Source organism: Ranitomeya variabilis, chromosome 7, assembly GCF_051348905.1.
Source record: "Ranitomeya variabilis isolate aRanVar5 chromosome 7, aRanVar5.hap1, whole genome shotgun sequence".
NCBI classification, from domain to species: domain Eukaryota; kingdom Metazoa; phylum Chordata; class Amphibia; order Anura; family Dendrobatidae; genus Ranitomeya; species Ranitomeya variabilis.
Window position 1 is genome coordinate 172,201,737 of NC_135238.1, and position 21,574 is coordinate 172,223,310.

Genomic DNA, 21,574 nt, shown 5'->3' on the forward strand with positions numbered 1-21,574 from the left:
TTACGTGTCACCACAGACTTTGTGATAGGAGATTCACTTTCTTCACCATCCTTCAGAACAGAGATACTGTAGGTGTACTCAACACCTGGGGTCAGGCCAGAGATGACAATGCTGCCGGACTCGGAGATAACTTCTCTGGGCGCTTCGCCGCCTTGGCTCGGACGTACGTCCAACTAGTAAAATGAAATGATGCAAAGTTAAAGCTGTTAAATTTTGTTGCATGGATCAAAACCCAGTATCACATATTACTTACCACCCTCCTAAATGAAAGCATGTTAAAAAAAACCAAACAAAATATATAAATATTTATAATAGATTTTATAGACCACCAATTCAGGTATTTCAGTAGACTATCAGTTGTGTGACATGATAGACTTAGAATATGCTACTTTTAACATACAAAAGACACAACGTTTTCTTTTTGCCGATAGTGAAATAAAAAAAAAATTAAAAAACAGAAGTGTGAATGTGGACTTAGCAGTGCTACTTTGTCACTAAGGGAAGAACAGAACTATGGTAGATGAGGATTTATACCCCATCACATGGAGTATACTGGAAAGCCTCACAAGTAAACACACTTTCCACTACAGTTCGTAAAAAAAAGCATACTTCACTCACAGGCACTCATTAAGCAAATAGCGAATAAACTTTTCTTGACATATAGGGTTAAATGGATACATTTTAGCTTATGAATGACAAATGCCACAGTTAAAAGGGGTTGTCCACTACTCGGACAACCCTTTCTCAATAAGCATGTTTGCCCCAGTAAAACAACCACACTTTTACGGACCTCCGATCTCACTGTTCCAGCGGTGTCAGCACTTGCGTCACATTGTGAGTTCACAGGATCTTTGCGTCCAACCGGTATTGGCTTCTTCCCCACCTTCGAACGTATCAATCATCAAGAGCAAGCGAGCAGTCAGCCGCAGATCTGGTTTCCTCTTGATGTCCGATTCGTCTGAAGGTGGAAAGAGAGAAGCCAACACCGATTGGGGGCAGAGGTCGCGTGACTTCATTTTTGACTCTAGTGCCGACACCACTGGAACAGCACCCACAGCGGTGGTCAGTATAAGTGCTATTCTGTAAAGAGAACTTCATTCATGTCATGTGGATACACGTTGGGAGCAAGCGTGGACTGACAAGCCTCGGTCTTATACCTTAAATCCAATCCTGGGGACAGGAGTCCAAGTAATGACTATGGTGGTCTCTGTAACTTCAGTGCTGTAAGGAGGGATTGATCCCACAGGTTCCACTACAAATGGGAAAAAAAGCCAGGAGAAAGTGTAAAAAGATATATTCAGGGAAATTTATACTCTTTTCCCCTCTCTGTAGCTATGCATATATAAATCCGCCACACAGATTAAGCCCAGGGGGATTGTAGGGGATGTTTACTGCAGTCTGTTCTCAGAGTCTGTGCTCCGACCCCTCTTATGAGTCTCATGAGGTTAGCTCAACAAGGCCTCATTCGCTTGAACCTACATCCGGCTGACCGCTTGAAGTGGTTACTCAATCGCTGCCAAGATCACAAAATATTCCGCTTCGCTTTTCACATCCAACAGGGCTGGCAAATCTGTAACCCACTCAGCTATTTGAAGAACAGTCAAGTGGTGTTTCAGTATCAATACATGCAAAACATCAAACTAAAGGAGCAAATTAGAAATGAAAAGTGTAATGTGCGAGTCTGGTAAGAGGACTCAAGAAAGCGTTTGGAGATTTCCTAGCTGGACAGTGATACATTCCTAGAATACTATCTGGTTTAACCCTTCATTGCTGCACATAAGTAGCAGGAGTAAGATAGAAGAGGTGTGTAACGGATTCATAGCCCAGGTACAGAGGATGCCTTGTCGCTGCCTAGAAAGGCTTTGTTCTCACTAAACAGATTATTTATGGACTGTGATATAGGTCTGAAGGATAGAAAACACGCTAGTGAGAAATCAAGCGGAAGAGGCAGCATGGTGGCTCATTGGTTAGCACTGTTGATTTCGAGCGCTGGGGCCCTCGGTTCAAATCCAACCAAGGAGTTGGTTTTTCAGTGGGTTTTCTCCCATACTCGAAAGACAGATAGGGAATTTAGATTGTGAGCACCAATGGGGACAATGATGCTGTCTTTAAAGCGCTGTTGGAAACTAATGGCGCTATTTAAGAGTAAATAAAAATGATAAACAGAAGTTTTATTAGACAATAAGATAGATATATACTATATTTTAATATACTACAAATATATTATATTAATTTTTTATACTTACAGGTTGAGAATATTCCGGTAGTTGGGTTACTTTGCTGGTTTCCTTTTAGGGCAATCAGAGAGACTGTATACTCCGTCCCAGGCTGCAGATTTTTAATTTTATAACTTGTTGCAGGGGAATTCACATTAAACTGAGTAGGTTGACCTCCACGAGTCTGACCCAGGGAAAGAAGGTAGCGACCGATCTGAGAACGAGGAGCGGTCCAGATGATAAGGACCGAAGATTCCGTCAAGTCCTCAAAGTTCAAATCACGAGGAGAATCCAATTCTAGATGTGACAAATTTAGATACAACGAAAATGAGAATTTGTTGAGTGTTTATATATAATGAATAAATAATTGAGCAAAATAATAAACTTACTAGTTGGAAACTCGCCCACGAGCGGCTCGCTCTCTTGTCCGCGACTGACTGCATAAACTTGAAATCTGTAGTTGGTTCCAGGACGCAAATTGACAAGTTCTGCAAAAGTGCTTCTGCTGACCGGTAGGGTGTAAGGCTCTTGATCTGGAGAACTGCTTGGTGCCACCACAACACGGTACCCAGAAACATCACTTGGTGGGGCATTCCATGAGATTACGATCTTTACATCAGATGCTTCTAGCAACTGCAGTTCAGTGGGTGCTGGAACAATTACTACATAAAAAATGCAATGGAAAAATATCACTTAATCATTAAGCATCCTCATTGCCCTCTATACGATACTGGTTACAAATCTGGAGAAAAAAAAAAAAAGAAAATAGCAAAGTTTTGAAAAATTATCAAACGTCATAATTTCAATCTACGTAAACATAATTTTGAAAAAAAATCTCCATTTAGGAGTAATCCAGGCTCTCCGGCCATTAAGTAGCTTTCCAGTTACAGAACTTTACACTAGATTAACTGTAAATTCAGAGCCAAGGCTGCACTCCTACATCTTTCTGCTCTGGCATAAAGTTAGAAAAACATTCATGTTACATGGAATATTTTTCTATTTCTCTCTCTCCATATGAGCTAATAGAATAAAAACCTTCTGCTCCTCCAGACATTTATTCACCACCTACATGGACAGGAGAAGAAGAAGGAGTGTTAGTGCATCTGTATTATATTTGGCAGACTGCCTCGAGTTCCTTAAGGAGTTAAGCTATGAAAAAAAAAAATAGATTTTGGAAATCTAGGCAGAATTATTAAAGCCTAGGAAGTTTACCTTCAATACATCAAAAATAAGCTTTGAACAGGGATATTTGCATGTTGTTCCTGGCAATATAGATTTATATATACATATACTGCTGAAATATCCGGTCTAGAGTTTCTAGCCCTGAGCATAAACAAATTTACTATCAACAAAAATATTCATGCTGTGCAGTTTACCAGTTTGTGGGGTCCCTGTGGTTTCTTTTTGGAAGACTATAGGGGCACTTTCTTGGCTGTCCTCTACAGCATAAATTGTAATGTTGTATTCAACGCCGGGAAAGAGGTCGGTGAGAGTCACGGAAGTTGCAGTGTCTGGCAGGATAAGCTCTGTGCTAGCGCCTTCGACAGTAGGAGCGTACACAATTCTGTAGCCTAAAGAAGCAAGAAACCCAATTAATCCTTACCAAGCAAGCATCAAAGGCTAATGTAAACTATGTGTAGCAAACTGGCGGCAAAGGTCTCACCTGTGATAGGAGCCTGAGGTTTGGTCCAGGTGATTTCAATAGAAGTGTCATCAACATGTTCAATGGTATAGTCTGGGGGACTGTCAGGGGCTAAGGAACAAGATAAAAAATTAATAAAATTCTCATAATATTGGTAGAACCATCTTTCACATAACATGGGTGGTCATACTCACCAGTTGTTTGCGAGGTGGACAAAATTAGGCTCTGTTCACCCTCTTGGGTGATCTCATACACATTGATGTTGTATTTTCGGCCAGGTAACAAGTCTGGGATGTTAACAGATGTAGTCGTTCTTGGAAGATCTACAATACAAAAAAAGAAGAAAAAAAAAAAAAAAAAAAGTTTTCATGAGAAAAATACTTTCTATAGGAAAATATTCTCTTAAGCCATTACTTGCCAAATTAAGATTTTTAGAAGTACGGATTTTTCAGAAAAGGGCGTCCCAATATTAATTTAAAAATGACAATGACATGATTTCCTATTTTGAAAACATTCATTTTACAAACACAACACAAAAAATTGGACCTATTTATAAAGATACAGATAAACTGCATTGGGTTTATTATAATGAATGACAAACACCCGCATTAATCTTTATTAAAAACAAATGACCCTTTGCAGCTCATGTATAAGAAACACATTCTATACTGCTGATGCCATGTACATGATCGGTGCCATCACTACGATCAGAGAACATTCTGAAGAGTTATTTAACCAAATATTCATGACTTTATACTTCTCCCATCTCTCCCCTGCAAAAATAAAAAAAAATCTCAGGCATTTTTCCTTTCCTTTTTTCTTTAAAGTAGGACATGCCAGCCAAGAACTTTTCACACTACTAGTCCGGTAATGACACTCGGACAGAAATAACAGACACTTACCCAAATATCGCTTCTCTTCTCCCTCCTCGCTAAGCTCATATTCAACACGGAATCCAGAGACTGTATCAGATGCAGAGACCCAAGAGATCACAAAACTGCTAGAGGTGATCTCCGTCACAGACTCCGAAGTGGCCACCAATGGTGGAAGGCGAGTGGTTTCTCCAGTTTGTGTTGGACCTTGAAATTAAGAGAGATTTCAGTTATATGAAGCATGCATCAGTTGTGTTGTAGGCTACACTTTATAGGATTTCAGAAAAAAAATTAAACCAAAAACCAGGTAAAACACCGATTCAATTACTCCAGGTAGTTTCTAGTGACCATTCAAGCTTTCTTGCTCAGATTTAAGAAGAACCATTTATTACAAAAGAATGTAATGAATATTAGTCGATTTTAACAATATGGCTACACTTCTTGTTGTGTGGAGTTAATATGGTAAAACTATTGAACAAAAACTTTGTGTCCAAACATTCAAAAGCGTGACAACCCATTTTTTGTTCTTTGAAGTAGTCTTAGACTTACCCTACGTTCACACTTGCGTACCGAGGCTTTGCGGAGGGCTGCGTACTTCCTCCGCTAACCCCCCGCCCACTTCTTCCGTGTAGGTCCACCTACTTCTGCATGCATCCTGCGTACCAATCTTTAACATTGGGTACACAGGACATGCCGATGTATGCGGGTGTGTTTGACGCACCCACCGACCGCAACTTGTTGCGTTTTGTGAGGAAGGTGGGCGCATCAAAATGACGCATCCGCATACATCTGCATGTCCTGTGTATCCAATGTTAAAGATAGGTACGCAGGATGCATGCAGAAGTAGGCGGACCTAAATGGAATAACTGCAGAAGTGGGCGGGGCTTAACAGAGGAAGTACGCAGCCCTCCGCAAAGCCCCGGTACGCAATTGTGAACCCGGCCTTAAAGCTACAAAGCAAACATTTAGATAAGGGCTAACTTACGTGACAGGTTTATAAGAGCAAATAAATAATTTACAGCTCTCAGCCAAGTTAACTCTTTTTGGTGACAAATTTACACAAAGAGGCGAGTAAATAAAAATCAATGAACTTTATGTCCAACTACTGTCATCGTGACCCCTAGGTTTTTTATTTAAACACAACCTTAAACCAAGCATAGAAACAAAACACAAGGCCCCTTCACGCGTCCCCCCCCACCAAAAAAAACAACACACGACGTACGCATGAGACGGGCCATTTTTATTACCCGTGCGGTTTTCTCTTGGCCATCCGTGTGTGCCACATACCAGAATAAAAGGCATTCAAGAAATTCCTTGAAAAATACTGGAATATACTGTATATTGTGCAAAGATAATAGATAGACCAGTCATGACACAGAATGTCTGAAGAGCGGGAACATTACCGCTCTTCAGAGTCGCAGGGTCTCATGCAGCGCCGAGAGACCCGGAATAGTTGTTTGCAAAACCTATAGAGTTTCTGGAACGAGGCTCCATAGGCCTTGTACGGCGGATTCGCGGGAATACGTCAGACCTACGTGGGATGTTTTCCCTTTAATAAAGTGGTAAACCAGGGAAGATGTGGGGGGAGTGTTTATTACAATAAACTATGTTTTTCTTGTGTTTCTGCATTACTGGGTTAGTAATGGGGGTTAACTGATAGACATCTCTCTATTACTAACACCAGGGCTTGATGTAGCAGTGTTGTTTTGGACAATTCACAGCTGACATCAACCCCAAGCACCATTACCCCGATTGCCAAGGCAAAGGGCCAGAATTGGAACGTTTCATGTGATGCTCCATTCTGGGGCACCTGAGGGCTTGTATTTTTGGGTTGGGAAAGGCCCAATAACAAGGTACCTTCCCAGCCAGATAATATCAGCCATTGGTTTTATTTTTTGCTGGTTAGCAAACATGAAGGAGATCCCAAAGTCCTTTTTCTCATTTATTTGGTTAATACATATAAAATAAGCTACACATGCAAAGCACAAATTATATATCTGACGGATATTTATCAATTATCTTTGCACTTTAACACAAAAAAAACAGGAATTTCTTGAATGCATTTTATTTCGGTACTTGTCACATGGATGCCATCCGTGCGCTGTACGCATTTACACGGACCCAATGAATTGTATTGGCCCTTCTCTTCCATGCTGCCAGAAAAACAAAAACAGACATGTCTACATGTGGTTCACAATGACACATGGTCTATGAAAAAGTGGACACATGGTCCCGTATGAAGACATGGACATGTGTAGATCACCATAGGACTTAATAGGTACGTGTGGATACGCGTCTCCAGTACATGTAAAAACAGATGCTACAAGTAGATATGAAGGAGACCTAAGAGTGGTTATAAGCGAATGCAGCCCTTACCTCCCAGTGTGGATGAGGTGGTAGTGAAGTCAAATCTCGTAACCTCCTTCTGTCCATACTGGAGGACACTGATCAGTTGTCCCTCATAAAGCACACCTGGTTTCAGGCCAGAAATTGTGTAGGAATTTAGGTGTCCAGGAATGATTGCTTGTTTCCAAGGACCTTGTTTCTGTTTCTAAGAAAGGCAAATAGGCAAAAATTAGAAGCTTAAAACAACAACAACAAAAATCTATGGCATAAAAAAGAGACAGGAAATGTTGCTTCAATAGAAACTCATCTGACCAGACCCCATGTTCTAGTCTTGGAAAATCTAAAAATGCAGAAACTGCTTGCTCAGTCACTGGAATTTTCATTGGCTATGCGCAGATGGAAATTGTCAAGGAATTCAAGAATGCGTTTTTCAATTAGAAACCACTTCATGAAATACACTAATTTGGGGAGTTTTTGGAGGAATTTCTATTTGGCCATCTGCATGTAACTTCTTTTAAACTTGAGCGCACATACTGAGACTTTCATGCTTCTGGAAACTGTAGTTTTTCTTTCCTTAAAAGGGTTATTTGGATCTCCAGGATCCAATTCCAATAAATAGTTGGAAATAATAATAATAATAATAATACACCTCCTATTAGACGTGTAGTATAATATATATATATATATATATAAAAAAATTTATTCGCCAGGTCTTTCCCCATGCAGGACCTCAGGTATCCATGGTTACCACCACTGATGAAGTGACAGTTTGCTAGTCGTCATAACCATAGATACCTAAGGTCCTGCAATGCCTGCACAAGAGGAAAGAGACATAGCGAAATAAAAAAAAGAAAAACAACAAATAAAAACACTTTTCTACATTTCTAATTGGAGGTATTTGCTCATACTATTACACCTACTACATATTGGATAAGGCTCTTGGAGATGGGAATACTCCTTTAAGCTTTGTGTTTCATTTTCCTGCCCAATATAGAGCATCTTCCGCGTGGTTTACGCCAGAAGAATAATCTGGTCACTCCTGTAGTGAAATATGTATAGGTATGAATGTGTGACTAGCAGTAATTTAACATCTGTCCTGAGACTGTAGGTCTCACAGGGGGCAGCGCTTATGTTATCCTGAGAAGGCAGTCTCCTGTCTCCAATCTCGCCAGGGGGTCTGGCTAAGCACCAGGAAGGGGAAACGTTTCACACCTTCTGGCTCTTTTGAAGAGAGATGCCAATTACAGCCTGACACTATCTATGAGAAACTTTACACAAAGTTTCAGAGAAAATATTATATTCATTGGTAGAGTGGCCATGGTCCAGTCACAAACCAGCAATTATAATATTAACCTGAGAGGCTGGTCTAGAAATTTGACCTCCAGGTTGACTCTATAAATTAGGCCTACACACAAAGAAAGATGTTCGCATGTGGGGGCAGCCTGGAAGCTGATGTTATCCATTCCATATTTCACTCCCCCAGGGACAGAGAATCAGAATTCAAAGGTTGATATTTTTGTAAGTTTTCTCCATTTTATTTTGTAACGGTTTTTGCATATTTGTATGTCACTTTTTATTTCCATATTTTTATACTCTACTGTAAGCACTATTTTTTCTATTAAAGCTTAAAACTTTAATAAGTCTGAACCTTGCATGCTCTAAAGAATCCATAGCTTTAAAGTGTATGATCCTTATGATTGGCAGACAGTAGTAGTAATATTTCCGGAACTCATTGCCCGTGTGTTCGGTGAGTTGTGGCAACGTGTATGAGTGGGGTGAGTGGATTGTGTTGGGTTGTGATTTATGCTCCCATTACAGCATAGGACAGAGGTTGAATGCTGGACTGAGTGAGAGGAGATAGATTAACCCTTGCAGGCGCAACCCCAAGTCACGTGCTGAGAAGCTGGTACATGACAAATTGGTTGCAGAGCGGTGGGATAGAATTATTTCTATTAGAGCATTAGTGGATGGTTTAAGCCATTATTCCCTGTACTAAAGAATTGGTATCCTTGCGAGGAGTGCACCAGTTCTACAAGGTTCAACTCGGTGCTTACTTAGACATACTTGCGAACAGTTTCCCCTCCCCGTTTTTCTTTTCTATCTTTTATTTGGCAAAGGCTGTTCATCAATATGGCAGCCCAGTACAAGAAGCAGAGCAAAGAGGCTCTGATCGACCTTTGTGAGCAGAGAGCAATAGAGACGGCCGACAAATCCAAGGAACTGCTGATACGCGCCTTGGTCGAGCAGGACAGAGCAAAGTACTGAAGCATCTGGCTAAGGAAAGAGTCCACCTCAGAGAGCCAGCAATGCCAGCTCTTGCACCGGAGATACCTTCTGGGAGTGCCAGCAATGCCAGCGCTGAGGAGCCTATTTACTTTACAAATAGACTTACAACAGCTGCGAACAAGTGATCCCAGTCACGTGCTGAGACGCGTTTCCTGTAGTCTGCACAGAACTGGGTAGTGCGGTCCTTTTGCGTGACAAGAACCACAGGCGAGGCCAAAGCACTCAGGGATTTTTGTATTACCTTGAGGTTTAGCATTTACCAATTCTTTAGTACAGGGAAAAAAAATAAGTCCCGGATGATCATCATCATCATCATCATCTACCACTACCACTACCGTCTGCCAATCATAAGGATCACACACTTTAAGGCTATGGATTCTTTAGAGCATGCAAGGTTCAGACTTATTAAAATTTTAAGCTTTAATAGAAAAGGTACAGTGCTTACAATAAAAAGAGTATAAAAATATGGAAATAAAAAGCGACAAAAATATGCAAAAACAGTTACAAAATAAAATGGAGAAAACTTACAGAAATATCTAACTTTTCATTCGGATTCTCTGTCCCTGGGGGAGAGAGAAATATGGAATGGATCACATCAGCTTCCAGGGTGCCCCCACATGCGAACATCTTTCTTTGTGTGTAGGCCTAATTTACAGAGTCAACCTGGAGGTCAAATTTCTAGACCAGCCTCTCAGGTTAATATTATAATTCCTGGTTTGTGACGGGACCATGGCCACTCCACCAATGAATAGATTTCCTCTGAAACTCTGTAACGTTTCTCATAGATAGAGTCAGGCTGTAATTGACATCTTAGGGGCATATGTACAGCATTCTAGAACCCTACTTTATATGGGAAAAAACGGGTGACCGTTTCCTTTTAATATTTTTATTCCTATTATTAATATTAAGAAACTAACGGGACTTCTACAGAAGATGCAACTTCCATTGTATTTAAGTAAAATTGTCTTTGTTGGTTTAGGTGAGACTTACAGGTTTCCAGCGCAGGACGTACTGCTTGATGTGCGATTGCTGAGGAGCAGTCCACTGAATGGGGTGCGAGTTGGGGTGGTTAGCATTTTCTGTGATTATTACTTGCACAGGTCCAGCTCCAGCTGTTAAAGAAATTGGCATTGCACGTTATTTTAAGAGAACAAATGAGACCTAAAAAAAAAAAAAATAATCCTACAATCTAGTCACAAAAAACCCAATACTGTCAAAGTGTCTGATGAAACCGTTATTCCACTGCGCAAACTTTTCTATGGCAATTATATATATTCGTAAAGGGGTTTTCCCACGAATGAAAGTTAAATTTTAATCAATAGATCTTGGAACAATAATAATTTCCACAATTGGATGAGTTTAAATAAAATGTTCCTGTGCTGAGATAATCTTATAAATGTGCCCCTGCTGTGTACTGTGTAATGGCTGTGTCTGACTGTGCAGGGACATGGTCTGATTGTACCACATCTTCTGAACAGGGGAGGAAGCAAAAGAGAATATACGGACATTACAGCATGGGATCGCAAATAATTCTTTGAGGTACAATACTGTTTAAAAACAGGCAGGGAAATGTTTTACCTCACAAAAAGAATCAGCCATGATCCTGTGCTGTAATGTCTGTATATTCTCTTGTGTTTCCTCCCCCTGCCCAGGAGCTGTGGTATGATCAAACCATGTCCCTGTACTGTCAGACACAGCCATTACACAGCACACAGCAGGGGCACTTTTATAAGATTCTCTCAGCACAGGAACATTTTATTTAAACACATCCAATTGTGGAACCTATTATGGTTCAAAGATAAACCTGATTAAAAGGAACCAGTTAGTGGGAAAACCCCTTTAATTGCACTCGACAAAAAAACAGGTCAGGAGAGTAAACAAAATGCATCCGGTCTATATTTCCCACTTATATATAATAAATGTAGAAGGGTGTGTTTTAGTCATCCACTCTGGGTCCAGCTCAGAGACACAACTGCTCCTGGTGTCTTGTATACAGCTCTCGTCACATTGATAGCGCTGCAGCCAATCTCTGAGCTCAGCGTCTCTACTCATGTGGACGGCACAAGTTGCAGAGTTCAGTTTGACGCATTGACAGGGCTACGGCGAAGCAGCGAGTTCAGCGGCTTTCATTGTTCACACAGGCAGAGACGCTGAGCTCAATGATCGGCTGCTGCACCCTCGGTGTGACTTCAGAGCTGCAAATGACCGACGCAGGGAGCAGCAAAGATTTCGTGCTGGTCCCAGGGAGACGGAGTGAAGCACATTGTTGTTATTAACAGCAAACTGCGCCGGCAGACACAGGTTTTCTGAAAACCACAATAAAAGGGTTTCTGAAAACATGTTCTTAATACAGAACATCTTGCTCCTTTCTTGTAAACCAGCACAGAACAGGTCATTCTTAATGAATCAGTCCTTTTGTATTTCATGTACATTCTACAACACAAACAGGCAGTCTTAAGCCAAGATGGCTGTCGAATGAACCAAAAAAACAAACAAACAAAAAAAAAAAAACACACACACACACACACACACACACACTCTCTATCTCCCCAAAGTACCCATACACGGGTGCTCAGCTGGCAGAAAAACTTCTGTTTTCAATGAGCGAGTTGCTGCCAGACATTGAAAAATCGGACGTGCCAGATTCCTCCATTCCCCAACATCTATAGGGGGACAGTAGGGAGGCCACTATACACATTAGACTGTCAGCCGACGTTAGTCTAATGTGAGAGGATGCCTTTAAAAAATACTGAAATAAGAAATAAATAAAAAAATTATATTATAGTTTGGAGTCAGGTTAATATTGAATGCATTTTTTGCCTTTAGTATTTCAAATTAAAAGATGCGCTCCAAATGTACAAAAAGATCAATGTATTTTCTCTTTTTTCATCTGACCAACTGTATGACAAGTGCGCAGTGTCCTTGGGATAAGCACAGCTGTAGAAACATTGGACAGCGCAAGGGGCGAACTATTGAGTCACATACAAGGTCAAAATGTCAATCTTGCACAACATTCTGTGTTAAAAGTTATATCGATAGAACACGTTCCATGTTACTTCCTTTATATGCTTTTTTTTTTTATTTCTACAGATTGTAATAAATAGCTTAATATTTGCTTAATGGCTCTACCAACGTCTTAAAACATCCTTTGCCATCTTCACCCACTTCATTCCATGCTTGTCCATTCTGGATATTAAAATCCTAATAGCTGATTTATTGTTCCGCATTATTAAAACCAAGCGTAGCAGCTCTTGTTCGGAACATTGTTTATTCCTGGAATTACTGACTATTGCAAAGTTGGTCACGGTGGGACATTGACCTGAACTTTGCCCAATAGTTGCAGCGTCCTACACATTGAAATCAGTTTGCTACAAAGTCAGTAAAATACTCAATCATGAGGGGGAAAACACTGCATGGCTTCGTGCAAATTACAAATATTGTGTTATCACTAACCTGGGAAAGAACGAGGTTGGCAATGCCATTCACCTATTCCATTGCCGTAACAATAACATTGGTAGCTGACTCCATTTACATTCTTCTCCCAAGAATCTCCGATCTGATAAAAGTTTCGCGTTTCAGTCTCTTGGCATTGATCTGTAACATGATAAGCAAGTCAACATATTCAGCACGTCTGTATAGTTTCTCCATAGACAGAATTAATGGGATTGTCGCTTGAAGACAACCCCTGTCCACATGCCCCTATTAGGCTGTCAGAGGGAAGTTCCTCACAATCCTTCTACATAGTGATCCAGCACCAATCTGATGACAAAAACAAAACAACAATTCTTGCTGACACAACTTTGTCCAGAGAGATATCTAATATAGGTTAGTTGACAAAGATGTGCAGTCAACTTTTTTTGTCCAGCTAAAAAAACAAAATGGATTTTCAATTGGATCCGTATTGTCAACATTGAAGTCTATGGAAAACCAATAAGAATATGAATAAGGAAAAAAAATTGTCGAAAAATTGTGAGATATATATATATATATATATATATCTCACAATTTTTCGACAATTTTTTTTCCTTATTCATATTCTTATTGGTTTTCCATAGACTTCAATGTTGACAATACAGATCCAGTTGAAAATCTGTTTTTTTTGCTGGACAAAAAAAAAAAAGTTGTGACTGCACATCTTTGTCAACTAATTGCTGCTGGGTCTGGTCTACTGGAGGATTACTGGACATGTGAACATAGGCTTAAGAGGGGAGCAACCTGTAGACAGACTCCTCTCCCAAAAGGAAAAAAATTGGGAGGTCCCCAAACACATTAGATCATTGGCCAGTCCTGCTGAATTCAGAGCGGGTCAGTCTATATACATCTAATCTGTATGGAGAACTTAAGAGTCTTTTTCGTGCTCTTAAAGTATAGAAAAAAACAAATATGACAATTTGCTGGTCAATTGAGAACGTGAAGATTTTACTCAGAAATATATAAAAGCTAAAGTGCTTTAGCTTTTTATGTGAACTGTGCCCTGAGAGACATCAACTCATTGAATGCTTGCCAAAGAAAACAGATGAAAATCCACAGGGTTTAGCAAGCACTGATTGAATAAACAGAGATCTTATCGCAGCGTTTGCCCTCATCCACCCCCAATAGCACAGACACATCATTTAAGGGATTTAGCTCAAGACTATTAAGTAGTGCAATTACAGTATATCTAGAAAGCAGAAGAAATGGGAATTTAAATCTATCAGCCATCGCACAGGAAGAAGACGTTCAGTGGAAATAGGGGATTTAGGACATTAATCCGAATATGCACTGGTCCTATAAAGAGCTGCGCGTAATATAGAGTACAATTTCCTTAAAGAACCATGTGAGCAAGAGCGCAACTATAGTAGGTGCTAGGGTTGCAGTCACACCATGGCCCTGGAGTTTAAGGGGATCAAATGGTCACTTAGCCCATCCAAGAAGACCAATTCTATTACAGACCCGATAGTTAGGCTTATTGGTAACTTTGCATTGGGGCCCACAAGCTTCAAGTTATGTCACTGCTTGGCAGGGCTGGCATTAGGGGCAGGCAGCTGCCCAGGGGCCCCACTCCTATAGGTGCCCCAGGAGGTGGCCATTATGGGGCCCATGTGTAAGAGGGGCCGGGCCCCGCCCCCCTCCCTTCAACTTGGCATCATAGACCGATACAATTGAAAGCATTGATGGAGAGAGCGTCAGATGACGCTCCTTCTCCCATCACTCCCCCTCTGACTCAGCGTGTGCCAGCAGTGGAGCTGAGACACTGTAGAAGCCAGAGCGTCAGGGAAACGAGAAAGAGAGGCAGGTATTGTGTGTGTGTGTGTGTGTGTGTGTGTGTGTGTGTGCGTGCGTGCGTGCGTGCGTGCGTGCGTGCGTGCGTGCGTGCGTGGTGGGGCTGCATTTTACTCTATGAGGGGGCTACAGTATGTACTATGTGGGACCTACTTTCTCAGTGCATGTAAATACAACCAAAATGTTTCTATGTGATGGTGCAATATGTTAGCATTTGGGGCCCCACTTTAAACTTTTGCCCAGGGCCCCACTTTGTCTAAAACCATTGCTTAGGTACATAGAACGCCAAAAAGCATCTATGAGGCTAGTGTGTTCAGGTTAGAGACCCACAGACAATCTGGACCATGAATGTCTGGAGGGGCGAAACTGGCCTTCGGGTCAATTTCATAGCACATGGAGATTTCCATTTAGCCTATGAAGCAGCAAACGTTACATACCCACAGCATCGCACTTCCATCTGCCACGTCCCTGACCAAAGCACGTGCAGTTCATCAGGTGTCCCTCTTCATGATATTTGTTGAAAGACTGATTAACATCATAAGTGACACCATCCACAATACATTGGTCTGTTACACAAGGCAAAGAGAAAATGCCAATTAATCATAAGCAAAAAAATAAAGTCAAAATAAGTCACAGGATGCCATTTACGCCCTTGTACATTTCATATGCTTTGCTCAACAAAAGGTTCTTGTGAATAAACCGCATTTGTCATATTAACACAGCACTTTGGTACATTATATATACAGAACATTACGCCAAGCTATCCAGCTTGTATTTCTCAGTAATAAAATAAAAAAATTTAAAAAAATAAACATTCTGCCAGATTTTTTTTTTTATTATTACTAACACTTCTAAGTAGGCTTTTATAACTCTTCAAGTTCAGAGTCTAGACTCCTAAATAATGTGCATCTTGGCACAATGAAAAGTGAATATAAGGAACATGGCAACAATTCACTACAAATAGAAGAAAAACAACAGCGGGGAGAAGGAAACGGAGTAGACATGTTCTGTTCAACTAAGAATAATGAGGTTTTTCTTCAAATAATCTATGTAGCTTGCTTTTTTTTCTTTTTTTTTACGGCGTGTCTTTAAAGGGGTTGTCCACTACTAAGAAAGCCCTCCTCATTCATAACGTTTGGTCCGTTAAAAGTAAATAAAAGACCTATACTCGCCTCACATGCTGGTGCCGTTCCAGCAGTATTGGTATTAAGAGTTCCCAGGGTTCATGTGAGGTTATGTCATATGAGGCCTGCGACCAATTAGCACTGGCGTCACTGTCCCGCCTTCGGAAAGATCGAACATCAAGAGGAAGCGAGGTCAGCCGCAGCCCTGACCTCCTGCTGATGGTCAATAACTCTGAAGGCGGGGATTGGCCGCAGGGCTCATGTGACTTTGCGGCCTCACGGGAGCTCCAGGACTGAGTGCCGACACCAGAGTGGAGTATGGGTGTTTTAAAGGGGGCAACCCCTTTAAAATCTATAGAAATGAATACACCTTAATAAAAACTGAAGAAATTCTTGTTCGTGATGAGCGAGTATGCTCGTTTCTAGAGTTCCTCTGAGCATTTCGGCATGGTCAGAGATTTAGTTTATGGCGTTGCAGCTGAATGATTTGCGGCAGCTACACAGCTTGAATACATGTGGACATTGCCTGTTTGTCAGGGAATCCCCAAATGTATTCAAGCTGTCTAGCAGCCACAAATCATACAGCTGCGACATCAAATAAATCTTCGAGCACGCTGAACTATTCGGGAGACCACAGAGCATGCTCGGAGAAACTCTAGTAGGGAGCACACTCGCTCATCACTAATTATTGTGCGAAATAAGGCCAAAAAAAAAATAAAAAAAAAAAAAAAAAAAATGAAATATAGAGAAAGCCTTAATCACTGTATCCAAAAATGGCCCCGTACCTTTGAGCTGGGAATATGCAATGCAGTTCCACTCCCCGCGGCCATTGCCAACACATGTACATCGCATCATGTGACCCAAGTTATGCATTTTATCCCACTGATCTCCGATACGGTACATAACGCCTTCATTGGTGGTACAGATTTCTTCATGAGCTATAGTAGAGGCGGAGGGGAGGAAAAAAAAAAAAATTAACAAAAAATAAATTCCAAAAAGGCCAAGTTTTGAATGCTAGGACCAGTCATGTGGTTAGTTTTCCTATACATAAGAAAATATATACAGTACACATTTATTCTTGGCAGGCCAACACAAGACATACAATAATACCATGTGTTGTATGACACGTATCCTTTTTTTAAAAAATTTAAAAAAACCACAAGGGACAATTTATATAATAAATGATACCCAAAGACATTTTAAAGAACAGAACCTCACCGGCCATAGGACAGAAACCAAATTTCTGGTCCGCGTCGTAGTCAAGAGTAGTCCCGCACCACTTCATGTTGTCGCGGCGACCCTCTGAGGTGCAGTCTGTGTAATTGCGGTTGTTGTACAGGAAGGGGAAGTGACAGATGGCCCCATTTGAGTTACCGCCCCTTGTCTGAACCACGACTTAAGAAAGAAAGAATTGCATTACTAGAAAGTGAGTGACACTATCAACCAATTATATGTGCTCTACTAGGCAATCAAAGCATAAAAAGAGTTTCCTTAAAAATAGAAGTGCAATCTGGTTTCTGAAAATTAAAGCCCGTGAGCACCACTTTGGAATTGTCAACTGGTAGCGATAATTACTAATAGATAATAATCGGACAATATTGCACACTCAAGAAAATGCCTTGTCTGGGTCTATAATTCACCAACTAAAGTTCCCATCACTATTGGCTCACCACGTTGTTCTGTGCAGAAGGAATATTTCTTGTCTTCATCATAGTTCGATGTTGTTGCACACCAGAGCTTTCCATCTTGCCGGCCTTCGGTTGTACACGAATAGTAGGTTCTTCCATCATGTATGAATGGGATTGCACAAGGCTCATTGTTAGAATTGCCACCATATGTGCCAACTGCAACTGTATGAAAGCACAAAAATCAGGATGTTAAGAAGTTCTTCAGCATCCCAGTTTAAATACATATATATATATATATATATATATATATATATATATATATATATATATATATTTTTTTTTTTTCTTTTTAATTTATATTTTATTTGTAGTACTTTCACTTACCGCTTTCCTCACAGCTGACGCCATTGCCCAGGCAAGTGCAGATCTGTTGCTGGCTACCCTGTGTTTTGACCCACTTCATGCCCACAGAATACTGGACTCCACTGTCAGTCGCGCAGTGCTCTAGATCAATATTTGCCATAGGCGTCAGGGCCTTTATACCAGTATCAACCACTGCAGGAAAACAAAACAGAGTAAGCATAAGAGTTTGATTTTAATTGTAAAACTCAGAAAACACCACTAAGTGTGTATGAACTATGTGGTAGGTGTTCTGTAAGGCTATGTGCACACTTTGCGGATTCCACTGCGGATTTTTCCGCAGCGGAATTCCAAAATCCGCAGTGAAAACCCGTCGCAGTTTTTACTGCGGATTTATCGTGAAATCCGCAGAAAAGAAGTGACATGCTGCGGAATGTAATCCGCTGCGTTTCCACGTGTTTTTTTCCGCAGCATGTGCACAGCGTTTTTTGTTTCCCATAGGTTTACATTGTACTGTAAACTCATGGGAAACTGCTGCGGATCCGCAGCGGTCAAATCCGCTGCGGATCCGCAGCAAAATCCGCAAAGTGTGCACATAGCCTTAAGGCCCCATAAACACTGGAGAAAAGTCTTCCAAACACACATTTGAGCTGGATCAGTAGACCCAGGAATGTGTATGGGGGTCCAACAGCTTTCCACAGAGAAGGTCATTACATGCAAGGATGAGGCAGATTGAATTCAATCTCTGCAAAAGAAACTGTTGCACTGCCTGGTTTCTTGTATGAAGAGCCAAACACCTTTCAAGTCTGTACACTTTAGGCAAACTATAAAATATTGCTTGTGTGCGATATTATCTGAACTGTCCACAGTAGTTATATCAATTAATAGACATTTTAAAAAAATTCAACTCACCAATACCAGATGTTTGTAAGGAAGAATGTCTCTCGCACTTCCATTCCCCACGGCCATTGCCTGTACAGATACACTGCAACAAGTTGCCTCTGGGATCGGTCTTAGTCCAAGTATCTCCAATCCTGTAGGAGGTTCTGGTTTCCTGATCATTACACCTATCTATATGCAAAAGTTGGACAAATGAATACTAAACAACATTATACAATACACACACACTACCTAAATATATTTCTTTATCACACACATTATATAAAGTGTGTATGTTTTGTGACAGTCACTGGCAAAGTACTGGACGGGCGATATGCATCACTGATGTTGTTAGCTTCAGTGATATGAACCTAGAAAATGCTCCAGCACACTAAATGCTGAGAGGGGTTAACCAACCAGATTTAGGGCTAGGTGTAGAGTGGGTGGGAGGCTGTTCACCATATCTCCAACCCAGGGTGGAGTCCGGAAGATAAAAAAAACAGCCTTCTGGTTTATTAGTGTTGGATGTGCCTGGAGATGTGTGTGAAGATAAAAGGATCTACCAGAGCATGTATACACTAAAATCTGACACACACACACACGTATTTATATTAACACACTATAAAAGATATAGATACAGTATACACGCACAGCCAATATTAGCACTATAATGTTTACTGCCCCATCACTTTGTATCCTACTTTGATATTGCATTCCTGCTCGAAGCAATGAATTTTCTGCATTTTCCAAACTAATAATTTGTGTTTACGAGTAATCTTCAATAGGAATGTGATAATTTGTGGTAGTAAAGTATGAGAATTGCCGGCAGTTTGTTTGGGAACCCACTGGAGGGCAAGCATTTCACAAGACAATCCCAATTATCATAATGAAGCACTACAAGACTAAAATGCTAAAGTCATCTGCATTCCAAGGAAGTAGCGATCAATGTGAATCGTTTCCAAATGGTACAGGAAAATTCTTAGATAAGAAGATTTCCACAGTCGGCTGGGAAAGTGCAGAGTCCTACACAAATGTCCAATACACAAGTCACTGAAATGATGCATAATCGGACGGGTGATAGTTTCACATGTATTCGCTAAATATCAGGATGATAAACCTTTACTTTCTAAGAAAAAAAAAAAAAAGTTGGTGAAAGAATATTGTTCAGAATCTAGCATGGTCTCCCTGTATTTGTGCAAGGTGGGCATACCAGGAAATTGGCCTGTGTGCCTTTCTAGGAGAAGTAAATTAGATTGGGAGCGGAGGCAGGGACGCGACTGATGTAAATGGTGATAATCTGTGTAGTGTTACAGGGGATTTACACCACCTGATTTGCTGCATTAAATAGACACCGATCTGATTAGACAGGCCGACCGCAAGTCACACGTGTACAGAAAGATCACATCATGGATCCCTCTGTGGGGAAAGCTGCCGTTCTCAGAGGCACAGGTCTGCTCTACATTGGACTATGCTCTGCTGAACATTAAAAACAAGCCAGCCAAAAGACCATTTCATCTGATAAATAAGCAGCTTTGCACCTTAAGGTACCGTCACACTCAGCGACGCTGCGGCGATCTAGACAACCTAAACTAGATTGCTGCAGCGTCGCTGTTTAGGTCGCTGTAGAGACGTCAAACACAGCAGCTCCACAACGATGCAGGAGCGATCCAGTGACGTAACGGCGACTCACTTCTCGTTCTCGCTGGTTGTTAGCTCCACGTCAAACATGACGATACACGCCGACCTGGCGACGAAATAAAGTTCTAGACTTCTAGCTCCGACCAGCGATGGCACAGCGGGATCCAGATCGCTGCTGTGTGTCAAACAACGATATCGCTATCCAGGACGCTGCAACGTCACGGATTGTTGTCGTTCTCGTTGCAAAGTTGCTGAGTGTGACGGTACCTTTAGTCAGGTGTTCAAAAGCCGAAAACCTGTTTACAATGCACGACTATTGGGGCAGGGGGAAAAAAAAAAAAAGTTTAAAAATTGTACAGTGCACCCTTAGGAATGGGTAGGCGTCATGTACACAGCTGTAAAAAATAAATAATATTTTAAAAGGGCAGTTTTTGTTGCAGAAATTGGGAGGAAAGCAAGCGCACTTATTAAAAAGCAGCACATTTCTTAGCACAAAGATAGATTATGCGGAGTACCATCAGTGTTAGCTAAAGAGTTGAGTGAGTTTTTCAAAATTCGGTTCCGAATAACAATCGGCGGCGAATATTGTATTTGCAATATGCGCCAGACGTGACTGGAATCAATGGGAGTAGAAATTACCGAATAGGTTTGGAATCGATCGTCAAACAAATACGGCAAATTCAGATTCGGCGACTGATTCCGAACATATTCGCTCAACTACTGCTCAAATAAAATCGTAAATCCTCCTCAAGACAACACTTACTTCTAGAACTGCAAGTGATGCGACCGCTTCCTTCTCCCAAACACGTGCAATCCACCATCATCCATCCCTGGTAAGGCTTCTCCCAGGTCTGTCCCACCACATAAGATGTGCCCGCCGTATTATCGTAACATCTCTCAGCTATACAAACAAAAATGACAATTTAGACATTTACTTATCAGTTAAACATTTCTTAAAAATGGGTGAAAATATGCAATTAAAAAAAAGGTTTGACCCAGCGGTGTTGTAATCACTGTAGAACACAGTGGTAAACCCCCATTGTGATTAGAAGGAACAGTTTATTAATATATTAATTATTGCTTTTAAATATATTTATTATTTTTATTTTATTTATTTTTTTGCAACTTATTTTTCAGTGTAACCCATGCATATATCCCATATTCTTACCTACGGGTTTACATGTCCATTCTCCTTTGTTATTACCAAGGCATACACACTCCAACATGTAGCCGCCAGTTTCATGAGGTCTGCGCCAGTTGTCTCCAATCTTGTAAGACTGTCCACCCTCGTGACAGCGGTCTGCAAGGAAACTTCAGTTAG

General features: G+C 40.9%; 1 protein-coding gene across 8 annotated transcripts in view; it reads right to left on the minus strand.

The window, feature by feature from the left end:
• Positions 1–21,574, minus strand: part of FN1 (fibronectin 1) — a 62,878-nt gene that overhangs the window by 27,673 nt on the left and 13,631 nt on the right. For all 8 annotated transcript variants that reach the window (XM_077272271.1, XM_077272269.1, XM_077272266.1 and 5 more), the window contains exons 4-22: positions 21,422–21,553; positions 21,017–21,154; positions 18,649–18,807; positions 17,761–17,931; positions 17,419–17,598; positions 16,967–17,143; positions 16,534–16,686; positions 15,062–15,190; positions 12,816–12,956; positions 10,353–10,474; positions 7,107–7,281; positions 4,761–4,937; positions 4,053–4,181; positions 3,880–3,969; positions 3,593–3,787; positions 2,606–2,878; positions 2,247–2,513; positions 1,158–1,252; positions 5–173 (exon numbers count right to left, since the gene is read on the minus strand). In XM_077272271.1, coding sequence (XP_077128386.1) covers positions 5–173; positions 1,158–1,252; positions 2,247–2,513; positions 2,606–2,878; positions 3,593–3,787; positions 3,880–3,969; positions 4,053–4,181; positions 4,761–4,937; positions 7,107–7,281; positions 10,353–10,474; positions 12,816–12,956; positions 15,062–15,190; positions 16,534–16,686; positions 16,967–17,143; positions 17,419–17,598; positions 17,761–17,931; positions 18,649–18,807; positions 21,017–21,154; positions 21,422–21,553 — 3,072 coding nt within the window. The remainder of the gene's footprint in view (positions 1–4; positions 174–1,157; positions 1,253–2,246; positions 2,514–2,605; positions 2,879–3,592; positions 3,788–3,879; positions 3,970–4,052; positions 4,182–4,760; positions 4,938–7,106; positions 7,282–10,352; positions 10,475–12,815; positions 12,957–15,061; positions 15,191–16,533; positions 16,687–16,966; positions 17,144–17,418; positions 17,599–17,760; positions 17,932–18,648; positions 18,808–21,016; positions 21,155–21,421; positions 21,554–21,574) is intronic.